This window comes from Enhydra lutris, unplaced genomic scaffold, assembly GCF_002288905.1.
Source record: "Enhydra lutris kenyoni isolate GAN:26980312 unplaced genomic scaffold, ASM228890v2 scaffoldscaffold58, whole genome shotgun sequence".
Taxonomy (NCBI): domain Eukaryota; kingdom Metazoa; phylum Chordata; class Mammalia; order Carnivora; family Mustelidae; genus Enhydra; species Enhydra lutris.
Window position 1 is genome coordinate 6,427,627 of NW_019154142.1, and position 22,743 is coordinate 6,450,369.

Here is a 22,743-nt window from a genome sequence, read left to right on the forward strand (position 1 = left end):
TTTTTGCAAGTAATGACTTCACTACTGATAAACTAAATATAGCCAGCCACCTTCCTAAACGCATAGGGAACAAAGGCACAGAAGGGTATCGGGCTGCATTATGGTCTAGTGAGGTTTCCGCTAAGTTGAAACTATAGCACTCACATTCTTGAGGAGGAAAGGCAAAGTTGAAAAGTAGATAAGGTGATGAAATGAATTTAGATGAAGCAACATCTCTGGGGCTGAAGGAGCTGTAGAGGGAGAGGGAATAAGAGTGGGTGAAGGACACATACAGTACTTCAGCCAGAGAGAAACTTTCATCTCCACCATAATTTACTTTCAAGGATAATTCCAAGTATTCATCTATTTTCAGTTATTTCCCCACTTCGGGTCTGGAAAGGTCCTCTTACATAACACCTCTTCTCTCAAATGAGAACAAATCAGAGTTTTCCTCTTCCCTACCAGAAATTCCATAATTACCCCCTTTCTCCTACATTCTGTTAGGGATTTTCCTAGGAGGATTGTCTTTAACATAATTGCTTTTCCTAGCTCCTCCAGATCTTGCCCTGAAAATTCTTTCACACCTATAGCTTGATTATTCCCCCAGCTGTAGATAAAATGTACCTCCAACTCTATCCTTTTGGAGTCACCATCTCTTAAACTGCTACCCGAGCTTCTGAGTTCCTCCCTTCTATTACGCCTTTTCTGTCAGTCTTCTATTTCTACTTCAGTTGAGGACTTCAATTCTCTAGTTGCCCCAAAGGATTTCAGTGAAAAACCAAAAAAGTTCTAAAGAGCATACTAGTTTCCATAAGTTTCTAAAAAGGTCAACAAGTATAAATTTATTATAAAGCATTCATATACAAAGAAATCACTTAGGACATCACTGATTTTAAAATATTTTAAAAATATATCATATTCCTCTGAGTTTTTTTATTGGAAAGGTAATAAAATGTCCAATTTATTTTTCCTATACTTTGCTATAAAAGTGGGTACTGGAATTCATATTCTCAATTTATACTGATGATTATATGTAATGCAAAGACTAAAATGCATCAAAAGTTTTAGATATAAAGGAATAAGGTGAGTCACTGGTTTTAAAAAGCAGCCCTGGATTTGTAAAAGATTACAGGAACTACAGAAAAAGGCTCCTGTACTTGAGTTACTGTAATCTAAAAATAAAGTAACCACGAGTTTGTATTTGTAATTGTCACATTAAAAACTTGGGCTAAAGGCCTCTTTACAGAGCTCTTATATTTCCAAAAAAGAAAAGTATTTCACAGCTCTAAAGTAAGACAGGGAGGAAGCATCACAAAAGGTAAAAGACTTTCATTATTGTGTTCATTTTACATTGGTTCTTAAGGTTACAAGCTTACTAAATGAAAAAGTGGAATGGTACTTGTATCTCAAAATTTAACTCAATTTTAAATATCACTAATCCAGTATAAATTCTTTAACTTAGTTTAAGAAATCTGCAAAGTGAACGATGTGTCTAAAACATGGACAGATTAGGTATTTCAGTCAGTAAGAGAAAAAAAAGCAGTCATTTATTATTTGTGACTCTGAGAAGGTCATTAGGCATTGATTTAAAAAATACTACAACTTGACACTTCATAGGGACTAGAAACATAATTCAAAATTTCATAAAGGTATATTAAATTAAAACCACTCTAGACAATTCAAGATCTCACTGACAGAGTTCATTTAAGGTGACAGTTTTACTATTGTGTTACTGTTCCCACATGATATCATCTCTCCTCAATTTCATTTGAAGATTATGGACTTGTACTGGATGAAAGTTGCTGTTCTTCTGAAGAGAGTTAGTTAGCAAACATCTTCTGGGACTATTTTTTATGGTCTTTGATCCTTTAAGGTTGTTCTCGTCTCGCTGAATCCCTGAAGCTTCACTCATCTTTGAGTTTTGAACTTTTTGCTGCAGTTTACGGACCTGGAAAAGAAAAAAAAAATCTGACATTTTAGTAAAAAAAGATATTAAAAATATACCCTAAAATGGATTGATGTTATAAAGATTACATGAAATTTTAAAATTTCATTAGGTCTTTATTTATTGAATACCTGTTATATGCCTAATACTGTGCTAGTTAGGTAAAAATATCCTTGCTCTCACAAAGCTATTGCTCTTATCACTGAAAGAAAAGCATATACACAACAACTAGAAAATAATGTAGGCTGGGATAACTCTGAGTAGGACAAAAAGTGTTTATTTGAGAAGACTAAAGTAGGATAAGATCAATGTAGGCTGAGAAAATCAAGAACTCAGAAAAGCAGAGAGGAAGATTTATAAGGGATATAAAATGAGTAAAAACTGGAGAATAGAGACGAGAGAAAAAGGACCTTTCAGGTGGTATTAAGCAAAGCAAAGATCTGGTACTAGGAATGAGAATTGAATTTACAGAGTGAAATGTGTTATATATAAATTCCTGAATTTAAAGTACTACTGAATGCCAGTGCAAAAAAAAAAAAAAAAAAAAAAGAATAAAGTTCCATTCAGTAGTATTTGGTAACAGTTGGGTAGACAGAATTAAACAAAATAAAACCTATCAACTTGCCAAAACTCATTTCTGCCAAGCCTAGTCCATTACTCAGTCTGTTTCACTCATGCATAGGCCTAATTTTGTAGAGCTGATCCAGACATTGGCTAAGAACCTGGTATTTGTCCAAGGCCATTTTAATTGTAGAGATTAAATTTATCATGATAAAATGCTTGAAAATTTATACTGCTACAGCTATAATAGAGCATAAATAATATTTTTCAAAATATAATTAATGTGCATTTAAAATATGGCTATTTTTCTACTCTCTTCAAATTTCTCCTATGCAATTCTAAGAAAGTGTATAAGTTAAATGATCTTCACCCTAACACAATCATACAAAAAAATTTACTTTAGTAGAGCCCTAAAAGCCAGTAAAGTGAAAATATTTGCTTCAGAAGTCTCATTTCCTCTTTTTCTCTTTATTGATCATAGGAGAATAAAGGCAGTAAAATTCTGAATCCTTTATTACTTTTCTACGAAAGTGAAGAGGGCTTTCTTGTAAGCTTAATATACCACCAACTTATATGAATGCTGATTATTCTATAGACAGATAAGCTACATGATGTTATTTGAAGGTTCCTGGAAAGACTCCCTCTGCCTTCTGCTCCAACAGCTTAACAGTGCTAAAATTCCAACCTATGGAATCATTGTCTTGGGATAAAATATAATATAATATTCCATGCTTATAATATTCCATATTCCATGATTATAATATTCCATGATTCTTCTGTTAAAATATTAAAATTGTTATGTATCTTAGTTATTAAGAATTCACGTGCAAGGAGAGAGTCCCCCTTAACATCACACTATAGCTAGCTAAGCACAGGTCCCCAGGTAATGGAACACAGCATAATTTGATCTGGGAAAGCAGAAATAGTGGTTTTAGCATTAGAGTACTGCTTTAGGAGCCAGGTTTATCTATGGTACTGAAGTAGAGACCTGTCAACATAAAGGGCTTCATTAAGGCATTAGGGTTAGGAGAGATAAAGGGAAAGAACGGTTAAAAGGGTAAGGAGGGCTGCAAAGCAAATTTAGTCTACCTCACAATTTTCCCAAGGCCATTTTTGAATACATAACTAAACTTTTTTGTTCCTCTTACTTTACATTATCTTGGAGAGTTATGTGGGAGGCAATGGAATAGATGGCTCTGTAAGAGGCCTATGGGATTCCTGCCATCTTTTTACTAAGCTACACATACAGACCTTAAATTTGAAGGATCATACAGAAATAGAACACTGACTCCAGATGTATCTTTTTTTATATAATTTTTTTATATTTCTTTTCAGTGTACCAGAATTCATTGTTTATGCACCACACCCAGTGCTCCATGCAATACGTGCCCTCCATAATACCCACCACTAGGCTCACCCAACTTCCCACCCCTTGCCCCTTCAAAACTCTCAGATTGTTTTTTAGAGTCCATAGTCTCTCATGGTTCCTCTCCCCCTCTAATTTCCCTCAACTCCCTTCTCCTCTCCATCTCCCCATGTCCTCCATGATGTATCTTTTCATTAAAATCTTTCACTAAAGCCTTCTTACATTGTCTTGATGCTTCAACAGTTTGGAAATCTGTTCTTCTTTAATTTCCATTTTCTTGACTAAATGCTCTAGTTCACATTCAATGTCTTCACAGACCGAATGACTTTCAGTGTCCTTCATTTGATTCAGTAGTTCTTCATGCTCCCTATGAAAGAAAAGCAAATATCAAGCACTGTTATGACTTACACTATATGTCTTTGATATAATTAAGCAGTATTCTGTTCAACCATAAATTTTTATCCATTAAATATTAATTTTCAAAGACAGTCTTTTTACATAGAGTTATCTAATAATCTATGGTAAATATAAAAGGCTCTTATGATTTGAGATTAGATAAATTTAGAAATATCTTAGACTTAGGGTCTTAAAGAACCTTAAAATAAAGTCTGAATTCTTGATGTCTTGATATCTTCATAGCTAAATGTAATAAAATATTCTGATGTCCTTAGCGAAAAGCATTAAAGGACTCTCTTTAGTTCCAACTTGGGAATTCTTAATATAGGGTGTTTGGGAAGAACTGCAGCTATGAAAATATTTGCCCAAGAAATCTCTAGATTTGCTGATAGCCCACTTAAAGGAATACTGTCAGGAGAACCAGCTATATCTTCTACAGACATCTTAGTTCAATGAGTTTGCTACCCAAATCTCATATTTCCTGGAATTCTTGTTGAATATATATTTAAAGTAGGGGCCTAAAATATGTATCCCACTCAGAATCTTATTTACTATGGGTGCTTCAAAACTTACAATGCAGACCAGCCCGAGTTTAAAACAAGGAATTGCTTTCCTACTTGTCTAATGAAATCTCACTTAATTAAAAAGATTATAAAAAACAAAAGGAGAATCTTTCTTATAAAAGCATTTGTGGGTTATAATTTAAGGTCACCAGACTGTATCTGTTAGAATGACAGTAGTATTTTTCTAACAGGTCAGATCTTGGCAACACAGAAACTCCTTAGATCCGAAAAGTAGTAATTATACACAGGTGGAAACTTAAATACTATCAATAAATACAGTGAAAAATCAGTGACAACTACTCTGCAGATCCAAATAAATCCAAATCTGAAGCAAGGCCTTTAAGAATTCATAAGTGGAATTATTCTTAAGACTGAGAAGAAAAAAGATAGCTATATATCTTGCTAGTTCTGATAAAGAATAGAAATACTTACATACTCATTTGGTCCAGCTCATCCTGCATTGCCATCAAAAGTTCAGACAAACTATCACCAACAGAAATGGAAATTTTTGAATCAGAAGGTTCAGCTTTACCCTGGGAAGTTGTTCTAAGAGGCTTGTAGAGACATGGAGGCTCAGTAACTTCAGGAAGTTTCTGACAGGTATGTGGCCCATAATGTTGCATCAATTGCAGGAGGCTTTGCATACTTGAATTCACAGAACAGCTCGCACTGGCAGACTTTAGGGGAAAAGAAATAGCTAAGAACAACTTCAAATGACTCATGGCATTTAAATAGCACTTACGACAAAGCAGGAGTGGGTCTGAACAATACCTTCATTTTTCCCTTCTCACCTTCTCAGCCACAATAGGCAGTGATCCAAACTTTGAATAAGTTTGCTGAGGTGGTCCTCCCTTTAAACATTTAGTTTTCTAAATATTGACAAAAAAGTAAACAAAAATTGTTTTAAAAGACATTTATGATATAACGAAGTCTCAAAACTCAACAGGAAACAATCTGATTAGAAAATAAGCAAAAAATGTGGATAGGCATTTCACTGAAGAGGTCACAGAGATGCCAATAAGCACACAAAAAGATCTGCGACATCATTAGCCATTAGGAAAATGCAGGTTGCAATGAAACCGCTATATACCTATCAGAATGGCCAAAATAAAGAACAGTGACAATATCAAATGCTGGCAAAGATGTGGAGAAGCCAGATCACTCACGCACGGCTTGTTGGAATACAAAATAATATGAACTTTCAAAAATAATTTGACAGTTTCTTGTAAAACTAAATATGTGCTTATACGGTAAGTATATATGATGATTCTGCGATTACACTCTTGGACATTTAACCCAGAAAATGAAAACCAATGTTCACACAAAAACCTACACACAAATGTTCATAACAGCTTTATTTGTGATAGTCAAAAACTGACATGAATCCAAATCTCCTTCAACCGGATCCAGCAAATACCAGCACACACCTTTTATTTCAGTGTCGTGTTTCGCATCGTGGATGTACTGCAGCTTATTCACCGACTGCAATGCAGGACGAGCTAGACCAAATGAGTACGTAAGTATCTTCATTCTTTATCAGAAGAAGTAGCAAGATATATAGGTGTCTTTTTTCTTCTCAGTGTTAAGAACAATGTCACTTATGAATTCTTCAAGACCTTCCTTAGATTTGGATTTATTTGGATCTGCAGAGTTACTGACACTGATTTTTCACTGTATTTATTGATAGTATTGAAGTTTCCACCTGTGTATAATTACTACTCTTCCGATCTAAGGAGTTTCTGTGTTTCCAAGATCTGAACTGATAGATAAATACTACTGTTATTCTAACAGATACGGTCTGGTGACCTTAAGTTATATAAAGCTGCTTCTAGGATCTATTGTGTTGTTATCATCTTTTGTGTCGTTTGGTGCCTCTTTTATGAAATATTGCAGAATACATTTCTATAAGAGTTTAGTACTAGGGGCAGCTTGAGGGAGGCCTTGGTCCCTCTGTGCCTGTGTCTGGCAGAGCTGGTGTGAGATGAAGAGACGATCCTTCCCTGTGCAGCCTTTGAGCACACACTGAGACAGTGAGGAGCCAGATGAAAGGCACAGGTTATGGCACTGAAGTGGATTAATATGGAACTTAGTGATTCCATCCATAACCCTCTAGCATAATATTCTGCAGGTCTGCTGGGGATGATACCTTTCATTAGCAAGCCACAATCATGGAACTTAATGACAGCCCATATCAAGGCGGTGTATTCTTTTTGACAGTTCGTTTTCCTATAGTCTACTCCTTCAAACCACCTAAGGTTGCATTTGCAACAAGAATTTATCAGCCAAATTTTAACAGTAATGGTAGCTATTTGTCTCAATGTTCTAAGATCACAGTGATGTGCTGCTTTAACTATTTCTAAAATTCCTTCATCCATTTGTTCACTGTTACGTGACCCCCTAGTCCCAGAGATTGCATGGTTCTAAAAAAGATAAGTACAACAGAATATCTTGGAAATGGACTCAGAAGTAGGTCAAGTGATGCTACCATAAAGTCAGAATAACCTGCATTATAGCTGGAATAAAATTTAAACTACTGTTCCTTTTTTGATTTTCTTATCCAGCTTATCCTTGTCAGACTTCATCTTTTTAAATTTTATTTTTTGTTTATTTCCCTCCATTCATTCACACGCTCATCTGACAAAGACTTGAGTTCTTCCAGCTTTAGACAATAACTGCTTTTAAAAACTACAAGGTATTTATAAAAGAAGAGTTGCCCAAGATTCAGAATTTAAAAAAAAAAAAAAAAAAAAGATTTATTTATTTATTTATTTGTTTGCATGGTTGGGGGTTGTGCAGAGGGAGAGGGAGAGAATCTCAAGCGGATTGCACCAAGCACTGAACCTGACACAGGGCTCCATTCCACGACCCTGAGATCATGACCTGAGATGAAATCGGGTGACACTCAACTGACGGAGATAGCCAGCTACCCCCAAGATTCAGAATTAAAAAAAAAAATGGAGCATGTGTATTATTTGGCCGGTGTCTTCACTCTAACTTGGTCATGAGATGAAAACCATTCCTCACTGCTTTAACATGTTGAAGAAATCACCAGGGGGGGACGGAGATAAATGCTCAGTTGTCACAGGAGAGCAAGCAACATTATTCAAGCATCCATTCTTTAGCCTTCCACCAAGAGAGATTTGGGTTACATGATATACTTTATGCTCATAACTGCTATGACTGGAGAATTGGTATTAATTTATAGCATCAGCAGAACAGAAACTATGATGTATTTTATGCAGGTTAATAATGGAATGATATGTTCTTGTTCTACAGAGAATGGAAACTGGAAGTCAAATACTCTTTGCATTCCAAAACAGAGTCTCAATTTTTTTTAAATTTTCATTTAATTTAAATTATTAGGAGGCTTGGAGCTCATAGTTAATCTACCTTCTAATACACTGTTTAATATAGCACTGAGCAAATGATGAAAGTTGTCAATGGATCAGTGATCAACTAATAGCTCTGCTAGTAACTTAATTTATTTTTCTAGCAATAAAGTTGCACAAATCGAAAAAAATAGTTTAGTACTAGGAAAATGTCTATCTTTCTAGAAAAATTGGAATGCTTATTATTGTTTCACAAATATACCTACTGTCATATGGTCTTTTTTGCTTTGGTTGTCAAGTAAACTCAAAACTAGGTTTTGTCTGGGGCACCTGGGTGGCTTGGTTAATTAAGCATCTTCCTTTGGCTTAGGTCATGATCCCACGGTCCTGGGATCAAGTCCCACTTTGCACTCCCTGCTCAGCAGGAGCCTGCTTCTCCCTCTGCCTGCTCTGCCTGCTGCTTCCCATGCTTGTGCTCTTTCTCTCTGACAAATAAACAAATACAATCTTAAAAAACAAACAACCAACCAACCTAGTTTTGTGCTCAACTGCTGATACTTTCTTTAACTAGATTTTATGGAATTTTCTATCCTCAAATCTAAAACCACTCAACTAATTTTTATTCACATTTCAAAGCACTATTCCATGTGTTTTATTATAAATCTCTTCGAATTCTTTTTGGAAATGGATAGGTATAAATATTTAAAAAGTAAAGAAATAAGCATTAGCAAATAAGAATGAAGTATCTGCATACCTTCAAAGACTTCTTCTTTTCCTTAGAGTGTTTTGGATTTGATACTGAAGACATTAAAATTCTGTTGATTTCAAGTCCAGTTTGAAGCTACAATATTAAAGAAAAAGCTTTATACAACTGATTTTTAACAAACTTCTTCAAAAACATTGTAATAAGAAATCAAGTCTCAGTTTATGAAGACAAAATGCTTGGGGCGCCTGGATGGCTCAGTTGGTTGAGCACCTGGCTTAGGTCATGAGATCAAGCACCATGTCAGGCTCTGTGCTCAGCACTGAGCCTGCTTAAGACTCTGTCTCTGTCCCCTTTTGCAACTCATGTGCTCTCACTCTAAAATAAGTAAACAATATCTTTTTTTTTTTTAAAAGTGCTTTTTGAGGAAAAAAAGAAAACCCCAGGGTGCCTTGGTGGCTCAGTTGATTAAGCATCTACCTTCGGCTCAGGTCATGATCCCAGAGTCATGGGATCCAGTCCCACATCGGGCTCCCTGCTCAGCAGGGAGTCTGCTTCTCCCTCTGACCCTCCTCCCTCTCATGGTCACTCTGTCTCTCTGAAACAAATAAATAAAATCTTAAAAAGAAAAGAAAGGGAAGAAAAGGAAAGAAAAGAAAAAAGAAAACCCCAAATGCTATTTTTTGTATGTGAAAGCTACTAAGTCTATTGGTAACTGTAATCATTTTCTGCTTACAAAATAATGCATTAACACATATATGTTAATCAAATTGAAAACAATCTATATCAGGTATTACCATATATATATATGTATATGTACATACATATCTGTGTGTATGTGTCAGAATTTCAAAAGACTACAAGACTTCTTTTGGCAGTGCATCCAAGTATGGTTGAGTTACTGATAATCTCATTATTATAGCAAAAAGAGACAAAACTAATAAGCTGGGAAGCAGAAATTATAGTCTAAAATATAGTCTACAGATAATGAAAACAAAGTATAATGAAACATGTGTGGTTTATTGTGATAAATGCCATAATGCTCTATTTACTTCAGATGCTTTGTCTTGAAACAGCTTACGCTGATGTTCTTCTTCCTTAAGTTTTTCCTCTAAATGTTTAATCTTGTCCTGCAAAAGAACAAAAATTAGATTCTTATATAAAAACTAGAGCCAAATTAGCCTTTGTTCTTTTTCCACATAGAGTCTTCAAGTCTTGATTCTTTGTAGTTGAGCAAATTAAAGCAGAAAGTCAGAAAAAGAAATGTCAAAAGATACTATGATTTTTCTTGGCTTTCTTCCTATGCTTCTTTACCTGCTATTACATATAAGAAGAATATAGGAAAAGCAAAGAATGTACATGCAAAGGCATTATTAATTTCTAGCAACAAAACTATAATGATGAAGTTTTTGGGGGTATTAAATGTTTAGAGATTCAAATGATCATAGTCTTGGGTCTCAATGTTTCATTCAAAACAGAGAAATCACAAGAAATGTCTACTGTGTGCATATTATTAAGGGTGCAGCTATTGACGGAGGGAAGGGATAGGAAGACATAGAAATATAAGATATGGACTACATCAAAATAAAAAGTTTCTGCACAGTGAAGGAAACAATCAATAAAACTAAAAGGCAACCTATGGAATGGGAGAAGGTATTTCCAAATAACATATCTGATAAAGGATTAGTAACCAAAATAATATAAAGAACTTACAAAACTCAACACCCCCAAGACATGGATAGAAGACATAGACATCTTTCTGAAGAAGACATCCTGATGGCCAACAGACACGTGAAGAGATATTCAACATCACTGATCATCAGGGATATACAAATCAAAACTACAATGAGCCATCACCTCATACCTGTCAAAATGGCTAAAATCAACAACATAAGAAACAACAGGTATAGGCAAGGATGGGATGGCGAGAAAGGGGACCCCTTGTGCACTGTTGGTGGGAATGCAAACTGGTACAATCACTGTGGAAATCAGTATAGAAGTTCTTCAAAGTCAAAAATAGAGGTACCCTACGATCCAGCAATCACACTACTAGGTATTTACCCAAGGGATACAAAAATACTAATTCAAAGGGATACATGCACCTTGATGTTTATAGCAGCATTATCTACAATAGCCAAACTATGGAAGTAGCTCAAGTGTCCACCAACTGATGAAGGGATAAAGAAAATGTGTGTATAGGGGCGCCTGGGTGGCTCAGTGGGTTAAAGCCTCTGCCTTCGGCTCGGGTCATGATCCCAGGGTCCTGGGATCAAGCCCCATGTCGGGCTCTCTGCTCAGCAGGGAGCCTGCTTCCTCCTCTCTCTCTGCCTGCCTCTCTGCCTACTTATGATCTCTGTCAAATAAATAAATAAAATCTTAAAAAAAAAGATGTGTGTATATATTGCCATATATAAATATATATTTATTCAATGAACCATAACTCAGCCATAAAAAGGAATGAAATCTTGCCATTTACAATGACATGGATGGAATAAGAAAGTTTTAAATACCAAAGGACAAATACACCACAAGGTAACGTGAGAAAAGTTGGCAATGATTTTTGCAAGACAGAAAAGTAGATAGGTGATCTCCAACCTTACTTTGAAGGCAGAAAGAGCTGAAATTTCACTAGAGAGTATAATGCTAAGCAAAATAAGTAAGTCAGAGCAACACAAATACCACATGATTTCACTCACATTTGGAATTAAGAGACAAATGAGCAAAGGGGAAAAAAAGGCACAAAGAGAGACGTATCAAGAAGCAGACCCTTAACAGGTGCCTGGGTGGCTCAGTGGGTTAAGCCTTTGCCTTCAGCTCAGGTCATGATCTCAGGGTCCTGGGATCGAGTCCCACATTGGTCTCTCTGCTTGGCAGGAAGCCTGCTTACCCCCCCCCCCCTCCATCTCTCTGCCTACTTGTGATCTCTCTCTGTGTCAAATAAATAAATAAAAATCTTTAATAAAGAAAAAAAAAGAAACAGACTTTTAACTATAGAGAACAAACTGATGGTTACCATGAGGGAGGTGGGTGGGGGGGGTGAGTTAAACGGTGATGGGGATTAAGGACTATATTGGTTGTGATGAGCACCAGGTGATGCATGGAACTGCTGAGTCACTCCATTATATACCTGAAACTAATGTTACACTGTATGTTAACTGGAATTTTTTTCAAAGATTTATTTATTTACTTGAAAGAGAAAGAGAGAGAGTGTGGGATCAGGGGAAGAGGTGGAGAAAGAGAGAGAATTCCAAGCTGACTCCTCACTGAATGCCAGAGCCCAATATGGGGCTCGATCACATGACTTAGATCATGACCTGAGCTGAAACCAAGAGTTGGACACTCAATCAACTGAGCCACCCAGGTGCCCCCTCTAACTGGAATTTAAATAAAAACTTAAAAAAAAAAATTGTCAGGGGCGCCTGGGTGGCTCAGTGGGTTAAAGCCTCTGCTTTCGGCTCAGGTCATGATCCCAGGGTCCTGGGATCGAGCCCCACATCGGGCTCTCTGCTCAGCGGGGAGCCTGCTTCCCCCTCTCTCTCTGCCTGCCTCTCTGCCTACTTGTGATCTCTCTCTGTCAAATAAATAAATAAAATCTTAAAAAAAATTGTGTAACAACATATGGTGATGGATATTAACTAGACTTACTGGGACGATCATTTTGTAAAATATACAAATATAAAAAAATACAAATACCAAATCATTATGTTGTACATCTGAAACTAATATAATGCTCTATGTCAATTTTACCTCAATTAAAAAGATGAAAAAAAAAACATAAGATATGTTCCTTGTTGCTTGAGAGCTTATACTGTACTTAAGGAAATAAACAACAAAACAATGAGTATAATTTGACTCAGACCATGTATACACTTATACATATAAGTACTTCATCTTATACCCATTGTATGGTTCAGAATTTGAGGACAGTTACATTTCAAAGGGAGAGCTCCCTTTATGTTGGAGAACTCAAGGAAGGCTTCATAGCAGAAGCAGGACCTGGAGAAAAGTCCTATGATATGGATAAAATGTGGGTTGAAATAGGAGAGGGCATTTCAGGGGGAATTGAGGATAGATTTAACTGCAAGCAGTGAAAAACAATCTTTTCAATACCCTTTAGGCAAATTATCTGACAAATGAAAATGTTCTGCCATTTCAAAAGAAGCCAAAATTATGATTTTACATCAAAAGGCAAGTTCATTCATGGCATGACAGAATAGATTAAATTTTTATCTCCACAGGCAGAAATTCATATGTGGATTACTAAGAGCTGTTAAAGAAGTTTTATAAATCAGATTTACTGTATATTCACATACAGGGCTTAACACCTGCTTAACACTAAAGATTTATTCCTGGCATCATCACTTCAAAGAAATAAGTGGAAACTTACCTCAGCAGTTTTCTGAGTGGTTGTAAGTTTAAAACATTCTTTTTCTAAGACATCAAGCTTTTCAAGTTTTGCTTGCAGCTTCCTATGATCTTGTTCTTTTTCCCTTTGAAGCTGGGCCTGGAAAGGATAAAAACAAAACCTGAATTTGGCAAGTGATTCCAATGGCTCAAAAATAATACAATTTCTGAGAATTAAAGCATGATAAATCTGTCATAAGAAGCACATATGTACATGTACATATTTTAGGTAATTATGAGTAAAAAAGAAAATCAAATACTTTTAAAGAACATACAAAAAAAGATAAGCTATATTAGCATTAATGGAACATACTCTTCTATGCATGTTTATATAACATTTCTACTACAGAAAACATCAACAGTGAAATCTATATTAAATTTGAAAGGTGACCAAACCTATACATTATCTTATCCTCTAATTATAGCACAGAAAAGCAGCTATCAGAGGAATAAAGCATATAGAGAAACTGGAGAGAAGGAAAGTTATACATATATTTTCACACCTATACACAGTTTTCTAATGGTATTTATTACCACATTAATGCAATGTGTTAATAATAGGGACAACTGTGAGAGGGCAGCAGGTATATGAAAACTCTCTGTACTATCTTCTCAATTTTCTATAAACTTAATACTATCCTAAAGAATAAAGTCTATTAAAAAAAAAAAAACTGAAACAATCAAACAGTCTTGGTGACCTGTGATCTAACATTCAAATGGTGTTACAGAATGAGAGAAGAGCGAAGTCAGACAAGAATAATTATTTGAAGGATAATGGCTAAAAACGTTCCAAATTTGATGAAAAATATTAACTGACAGATTCAATAATAATAATAAATTTAAAAATCCAAGAAGAACAAATACAAAAACACCCACATTTGGACACATTGTTATCAAATTGTTGAAAACCAGGAAAAACCTTAAAAGCAGCCTGAGAAATGATGGTACTTATGCACAGAAGAATAAAGGTAAGAATTCTCATTAGAAACTACAAAATCCAGGGGCACCTGGGTGGCTCAGTGGGTTAAGCCTCTGTCTTCAGCTCGGGTCATGATCTCAGGGTCCTGGGATCGAGCCCCACATCGGGCTCTCTGCTCAGCAGGGAGCCTGCTTCCCCCCCAACCCCTGCCTACCTCTGCCTACTTGTGATCTCTCTGTCAAATAAATAAATAAAAACTAAAACAAAACAACAACAACAAAAAACTATGAAATCCAGAAGACAACTTTGACCACACCTTTAATATGCTGAGAGAAAAAAACTGTCAAATAGAATTTTATATGCAGTGAAAATATCCTTATCCAATAATGGCGAAATAAAGACTTTTCCAGAAAAATATATGCTAAGAGAATTCCTAGCATATTTGTAAAGGAAGTACTTCGGCCTTAAGGAAATGACACCAGACATAAAATCAAATCTACACAAAGAAATAAAAAACACTGGAAATGGTAAAAATGTGAAAAGATACATATTTCAACTTATTTAGCTTTTCTTTAAAGGATAATTAACCTTTAAAGGAGAAATAATTATGATGTCTTGTGGGTTTTACAAAAAAGCAGAATTAAATGTATGGAAGCTGTAGATCAAAGGGAGACAAGTAGAAGCATACTTTAGTGAGGATGGTACATTATATTGAGGTGTTTTAATACTAATTCATGGCAGAGTGTGGTAAGTTAAGAATACATATTTTAACATGTACAGCAGCTACTAAAAAGCAGGAGGAGGAGAGAACTACCAGAGGACAAGAAGAAGTCAATAAAATTTAAAAAGAAATCACTAGAGAAGTGTGAAAATATTTTTAGCTGGATGATAATGAAAATACAAAATATCAAAATCTGTGGGATGCAGGTAAAGCAATTTAGGGAGAACTCGATAACTTTCATCATAAAATGCAACATTTAGAAGAAAGAATAAAAGTATTAAAATCAATCAACTAAACTTCCAACATACAAAGGTAGGGGGAGAAAAACAAATTAAACCCTATATAAGTAGAAGGAAAGAAATAATAAAGTAGAAATCAACTAAGTAGGAAATAAAAAATTAAAAATAAAAAGGTTGCTTTTTTAAAAAAACAATCAAAGTGAGAGTAGATAAATAATTTTAAAAAAGGAAAATTATAAATTAGCAATATCAGAAATGAAAGGGGGTACATCTCTAAAGACACAAAAAGAAAACCGAAAATCCAAGTAGCCTATACCTGTTAAAACAAACAAACAAAAAAAACCAAAAAACAACTGAGTTCATAATCTAAAAACAGTCCACAAAGTAAATGGCAGTCCCAGATAGGTTCTATCAAATTTGAATTCTATCTCACATACTTAAGGAAGAAATAATGCTAATCTTACACAAGATCTTTCAGAAAACAGGAGAAAGAATCTTCCCAACTAATTTTATGAAAAACAAAGAAACAAATCATGGCATATCTGTATAACAAAATCTAGACAGCAATAAAAAGTAAAAAACTATTTGTATATACAACAACATGGCTTAGTCTAAAAAACTTTAGGATAAACAAGAGAGTACATTTTCTATGATCCAATTATATAAAATTCTAGGACAGGCAAAAACTCTAAGGTAAAAGTAAGGCAGAATAGTAGTTGCCTTATTGGGAACAATCTCTTGACAGAGATTTATCAGAGAATTTCTGTTATTTGGTATGGCTATGGATTGTATGAGTACATTTATTTATCAATAATCACTGAACGTTCCACTTAAAATCTCTGCATTTCACCATATAAAAATTATACCTCAAAAAATATTATACCTCAATAAAAAACATTTAAAGAACGGTTGAAAGTCACTGATCTACAATATTTAGCTAGATAGGAATTTCTAGGTTAGTTCATAAGATAAAATATAACGTATTTTGTAATTATTATTCTATAATAAGTTATATTTTATCTTCTGTAGTTTATGAAGTGGTTGCTCTTCTACTTGTTGCACCGTCATTTATAAATAAAACCCAGAATTTTATTGGACTGGATGTGCTGTTATTTGTGCTGTTATTTTGCATTTTCCTAGTTACTAAATGAGAATGACAATTCCTCTATAAATATATGACCATTTGCAAGATCCTTTTTCCTGGAAAATGCCTTTTCATAACTGGGCCCATTTTCCTACTGTTTTGTTACTTTTTATATCTTGTTAAGAAATTGTTCTCCACGGGACGCCTGGGTGGCTCAGTTGGTTAAGCAGCTGCCTTCGGCTCAGGTCATGATCCCAGCGTCCTGGGATCGAGTCCTGCATCGGGCTCCTTGCTCGGCGGGGAGCCTGCTTCTCCCTCTGCCTCTGCCTGCCACTCTGTCTGCCTGTGCTTGCTCTCTCTCTCTCTCTCTGACAAATAAATAAACAAAATCTTTAAAAAAAAAAAAAAAGAAATTGTTCTTCATGCCAAGGTCATCAAGACATTGTTCTGCATTTGCTTTTTAAAAATTACGAAGTTTTGTCTTTTACGTGTAAATCTTTAACCCACCTAGAATTGATTTTATGTATGATGTAAGATTGGGATCCAATTTCATTATTTTTTCCTCACATAGCTAACCAATTTTCCTAAAACAACTTATTGAAGTCTATCTTTTCCCCACTGATCTGCAAATGGCATTCTTGTTGTATTTTTTCCATGTGAGTTTGTTTCTGAGTATAGTCTATTTGTTTATTCTGCTTTGTCTATCCATAGAAATATATTAATTTTGTTAGAGTTACAATTTGTTTCAATATGTAATAGAGCAGGACCTTATTCTTCAGAATAGTTTTGCTATTCTTGGACCTTTGCTTTTCCCTATAAATCTTAGAGTCAACTTCTATAGTTCCTGGAAAAAAACCTATTAAATACTTGGCCCATTAAAATTCAGTATTGATTGGTACTGTTACCCACTTCCAAAACAATGCAAAAACCTTACAACACTTAGTATTTTTTTCATTTTTTAATTTATTTTTAAGTGATCTCAACACCCAACATAGGGCTTGAACTCAGAACCAAGAGTTGCATGCTCTTCTAACTGCGTTAGCCAGGTGCCCCCAAACCTTACAACACTGTAAACTACTAATTTATAAGCTTCCTAATTTATAAGCTGTTGTCCTCATTAATTTTAATCCTTTATATATCTTTAAGCCACATAAAACATTATTATTGTTTTATACAATATTCACTTAGATTTACATACACCTACACACACACATACACACCATCTGTGCTGCCCTTATTTCTTTCTTGCATCTCTGACCTTCCATCTAAGATACTTTTCCTTTTGTCTGAATAATGTCCTTTAGTGTTTCCTTTAGAACAGATCTCCTGGTAACAGATAATCTCAGTCTTTGTTAGTCTTTAAATGTCTTTATTTCATCTTTCTTTCTTTTTTAAAGATTTTATTTATTTGAGAGAGAGAGAGTGCACATATGCGAGAGAGAACAGGGGTGGGGGGGGCAGGGGAGAAGGAGAAGCAGTCTTCCCACTGAGCAGGGAGCCTGTCATAGGGCACAGTGACTTGAGTTAAAGGCAGATGCTTAACTGACTGAGTCACCCCGGTGCCCCTCATCTTTATTTCTAAAAGATATTTTCTGCTTTGTCTATCCATTTAGGACTTTTAGATTGGTAGGTATTTCCTTTTACTACTTAACTGTATCAGTCCATTGTCTTATGAATTCAGTACTTTGAGAAGTCAATTGTCACTTTAATTCTTGTCCCTTTGAATGTAATCTTTTTCCCCCACCAGCTTTTAAGATTTTATGCTTGTCTTATTATTCATTATGAGGTATCTAGGTATATATTTCTTTTCATTCATCCTGATTTAGTTTTACAGGTTTTGTGGGATTGGTTTTCTTGAATCTGTGGTGTGATTTTTTTAATCCATTTTGGAAAATTCTCAGTCACTATCTCTTCAAATAGTGCTTCTGTGCCATTTTCTCTCCTTTCCTGGTGGAACTCCAATTACACTTAAGTTTGACCTTCTCACTCTAACTTATGCCTCTTGCTCTCTCTTCTCAATTTACTTTCATTTCACCTCTTTGTTCATATGGATGATTTTGCCTTCCCGTTCACTAATTATCTCTTCCAATCTACCATTAGATCCATCCATTCAGTTCTCGATTTCATATACTATATTTTTCAGTTCCATAATTTTTATTTGGTTCTCTCTCAAATCTGCTCTGCCTTTTTGGTTTCCAATGCTTTCCTGAAAATGTCAATCCTGTCTTTTATCTCCTTAATTATAACAAGCGTAATTATTATATTTTTAAAGATTTTATTTATTTATTTATTTATTTGAGAGAGAGAGAACAAAAGAGTGAGTGAAAGGGGTGGTGGGGGGTGGGAGAGGGAGAGAATCTCAAGCAGACTCCATGCTGAGTGCAGAGCCCATACAGGGATGGATCTCATAACACTGAGATCGTGACCTGAGCTGAAATGAAGAGTTGGACACTTAACTGACTGACCCACCTGAGTGCCCCAAGCACAATTATTTTAAAGTCTGTGTCTTTTAGAGCTAGCACCCAGCTGGAAATAACTTGTAAGAGTGCTCATATAGTCTGTTATACATGTTATTTCTTTTCATAGTGTCTTTTTTTCTTTAAGTAAAACTTATTTAAATTCCAGCTAACATACAATGTTCTATTAATTTCAAGTGTACAACAGTGATTCAACAGTTTCAGGCATCACCTGGTGGTCATCACAAACAAATGTGCTCCTTAATTCCCAACACCTATTGAACCCAACCCCCCACCTACCTTCCTTCTGGTAACCATCAGTTTGTTCCCTATAGTTAAGAGTCTGTTTCTTGATTTGTCTCTCTCTCTTTTTCCCCTTTGCTTATTTGTCTCTTTAATTCTGCATGAGTGAAATCATAGGGTATTTGTCTTTCTCTGATTTATTTTGCTTAGCATTATACTCTCTAGTTCCATCCATGTCATCGAAAATGGCAAGACTTTATTCTTTTTTATAGCCAAGTAATGGTCCACATTCATTTTATCCATTCACCAGTCAATGGACACTTGAGCTATTTCACATAATTTGGCTACTGTAGATAATGTTGCTATAAACATCAGGGTGTATGTATCCCTTTGAATTAGCATTTTTGTATCCTTTGGGTAAATACCTAGTAGTGTGATTGCTGGATAGTAGGGTACCTCTATTTTTGACTTTTTGAGGAACTTCTATACTGATTTCCATGGTGACTGCACCAATTTGCATTCCCACCAACAGTGCACAAAAGGGTCCCCTTTCTCACCATCCCCATCCTTGCCAACACCTGTTGTTTCTTATGTTGTTGACTTTAGCCATTTTGACAGGTATAAGGTGATAGCTCATTGTGGTTTTGATTTCTATATCCCTGATGATCAGTGACGTTGAGTATCTTTTCATGTGTCTGTTGGCCATCAGGATGTTTTCTTCAGAAAAATGTCTATTCATGTCTTCTACCCATGTTTCAACTGGATTATTTGTTTTGGGGGTGTTGAGTTTTGTAAGTTCCTTATATTATTTTGGATACTAACCCTTTATCAGATATGTCATGTGGAAATACCTTCTCTCATTCCGAAGGTTGCCTTTTAGTTTTGTTGATTGTTTCCTTTGCCACGAAGTTTTTTATTTTGATGAAGTCCCAATAGTTTATTTTTGCTTTTGTCTCTCCTGCCTCAGGAGACTTAGCTAGAAAGAAGTTGCTATAGCCAATGTCAAAGAGGTTATTGCCTGTGTTCTTCTCTACGATTTAATGGTTTCCTGTCTCAAACATAGGTCTTTAATCCATTTTGAATTTATTTTTGTGTATGATGTAAAAAAGTGGTCCAGTTTCATTCTTTTTGTATGTTGCTGTCCAGTTTTCTCAACACCATTTGTTGAAGAGTCTGTCTTTTTTCCATTGGATAGTCTTTCCCAGTTTGTTTTTAGATTAATTGACCATATAGTTGTGGGTTTGTTTCTGGGTTTTCTAATCTGTTCCATTGATACATGTCTATTTTTGTGTCAGTACCATACTGTTTTGATCCCTATAGTTTTGTAATACAACTTAAGTCCAGAATTGTGATGCCTCCAGCCTTGCTTTTCTTTTTCAAGATGCTTTGGCTATTTGGGGTCTTTTTGGTTCCATACACATTATAGGATTGTTTGTTCTAGCTTTGTGAAAAATGCTGTTTGTATTTTGTTAAGAGATTAAATGTGTTAATTGCTTGGGTAGTATAGACATTTTAACAATATTTGTTCTTCCAATCCATGAACATGAAACGTTTTTCCATTTCTTTGTGTCTTCTTCAATTTCTTTCATCAGTGTTCCAATAAGGAAGAAGTAAAACTTTCACTATTTATAGGTAACATGATACTGTATATAGAAAACCTTAAAGACTCTACTGAAAAACTGCTAGAACTGATAAATGAATTCAGTGAAGTCACAGGATATAAAATCAATGTACAGAAATTGATTGCATTTCTTTCTTTTTAAAAAATGTTTTTATTAAGTAGGTATATACCCAATGTAAAGCCCCATGTGGGGCTTGAACTCACAATTCTGAGATCAAGAGTTGAACTCAACTGACTGAGCCACCCACGTATCCATTATATTTCTGTACACCAATAATGAAGCAGTAACACAAAGAGAAATGAAGGAATAAATGCCATTTACTATTACCAAAAATAATAAGATACCTAGGAATAAACAAACAGGTGAAAGAACTATACTCTGAAAACTATAAAACACTAATGAAAACAATTTTCATAGGGTCTTAACTCCAGCTGCCTCGTTATGTCTGATCAAAAGTTATTCCTGTGTTAAATGTTCGTAGGAATAATTTGAGGTCCCCAGGAACATTAGCTATCCAGGATCACTTTAATTCCATTTCAGGGAAGAAGATTTTCCGGATTACTCTGATAGAGTTGTAATTTGGGTTGTTTTCTTTCTTTTACAAAGAATTCAGAGCATAGGAAAATTATTAGAGTTCCTACTCTTGATAGGCCCTGGAATCTAACTTCAATTGCTTAAGCCCTATAGCTTTAAAAGCATTATTTAGAGGGACCTGGGTGGCTCAGTCAGCTAAGTCTTCCACTCAGGTCATGATCTCAGGGTACTAAGATCAAGCCCAGCACCAGGATCCCTGCTCAGTGGGGAGTCTGCTTCTCCCTCTCCCTCTGCCCCTCCCCATTTCATGTGCGAGCTCTCTCTTTCTCTGCTCTCTTTCAAAAAATAAATAAAATCTTTAAAAAAAAAAAAGCGCATTATTTAGCCTCTCAATGGACTCTTCTGGAATCAGAAATTCCCTAAGAAGGATGAGGCCTGAAATCACATTCTCTGGAGGCCAACCTCTTTGGATTTAAGCATACACATAGATTTTGAATTGGTGATTTTCATGACTTCATTAACTCTCCAATGCCTTTAAGTATTTTCCCCTTTTCATCCTCCCTTCCTGTCTTTCTTTCTTTCCTCTCTATCTTTTTTCCTTCCTTCCTTCCTCTTTAATATCCTGTCCAGTTTTTCGTGTTTTCTTCTACAGAAAGCTTGGTCCAAATGACCTACTCTGCTTCACTGTAAGTGGAAATCTCCTCAATATAGCTTTCTATCCTAATTAAGATAATACAATTTTCTCATGACATTAAATATTCTTCAAAAACACATTAAATGATATTATATTCCTATAGAAAATGTGTTTACCTGTTGTTCTAGGATCATATTCTTCTCTCGTTCTACATTGAGAACCATTCTCTTTGTATATTCTAATTGTTTCTCTAGAAGAGTACAGCGAGACTGAGCTGAGCTTAACTGTATAGTAATATCTGTGAAAAAGAAAAAGTAATAATGTCTGGATTATCATATAGATCAGAGATTTGGTAGTCACAGAAATACATTATATAAATTCAATCAAGAACTAAAAGCTCAAGGACTCTTTAGTTCTAAATACCAACTGTAAGTGTTGTGGGCATTCATTTTGTGACTATCTCATTAACTACATAATACTAGTTTTACATTGTCTTCCCCTAAAAGGCCCACAGGGCAAACTTCTGAAAGAGTAAGATGTCAGTGACTTGTGGAATGATAAAAATCCTGGCTGTTCCTGGGAAATGACATTATCTAGAAAAATAGAGGACCTAAAGTCTCTTTCCTATCAATGTATTTTTATCTTTCAGGAAAAGAAAAAGACTTGACTACTGACAGCATGGTTACTTCCTAAGAAGTAAGCAACATCTTTCTAATCCTTTAATTTTTTACTTTCCTCAGCTCTTTACTCTACTTTTGTCCAATTACCTCAGAAAAAATTTTCTCATTTCTTCACTCTATTTATAACTTGAAACACAAACTTCAACATTATTTATGAAGATGAATGTAGTACAAGGAAAAAGAAAGCCATACATTATGAAGTAAAAATTATACAAAGAACTAATATTCTAAATCTCTAAAACTTAGGTCCAGATGTCTTTTTCATAATTTCCACAGAAAGTTCTACTTACCTGTCCATTTCTTCTAATTAATCTTTCAAGTTAACAAAAATTTTAATGTATTTTTATGGTTTCTGTATTGTCTAA

At 35.1% G+C, this 22,743-nt stretch overlaps 1 protein-coding gene and 1 pseudogene across 2 annotated transcripts in view; one reads left to right on the forward strand and one right to left on the reverse strand.

Annotated features, from left to right (window-relative positions):
- Nucleotides 1–1,271: 1,271 nt before the first annotated feature.
- Nucleotides 1,272–22,743, reverse strand: part of LOC111158263 (centrosomal protein 57 like 1) — a 34,144-nt gene continuing 12,672 nt past the window's right edge. For both annotated transcript variants that reach the window (XM_022520186.1, XM_022520185.1), the window contains exons 4-11: nucleotides 21,875–21,996; nucleotides 13,230–13,346; nucleotides 9,895–9,972; nucleotides 8,894–8,980; nucleotides 5,602–5,679; nucleotides 5,243–5,487; nucleotides 4,074–4,218; nucleotides 1,272–1,927 (exon numbers count right to left, since the gene is read on the reverse strand). In XM_022520186.1, coding sequence (XP_022375894.1) covers nucleotides 1,709–1,927; nucleotides 4,074–4,218; nucleotides 5,243–5,487; nucleotides 5,602–5,679; nucleotides 8,894–8,980; nucleotides 9,895–9,972; nucleotides 13,230–13,346; nucleotides 21,875–21,996 — 1,091 coding nt within the window. In that variant the 3' untranslated portion in view covers nucleotides 1,272–1,708. The remainder of the gene's footprint in view (nucleotides 1,928–4,073; nucleotides 4,219–5,242; nucleotides 5,488–5,601; nucleotides 5,680–8,893; nucleotides 8,981–9,894; nucleotides 9,973–13,229; nucleotides 13,347–21,874; nucleotides 21,997–22,743) is intronic.
- Nucleotides 6,746–7,280, forward strand: LOC111158265 (annotated as a pseudogene).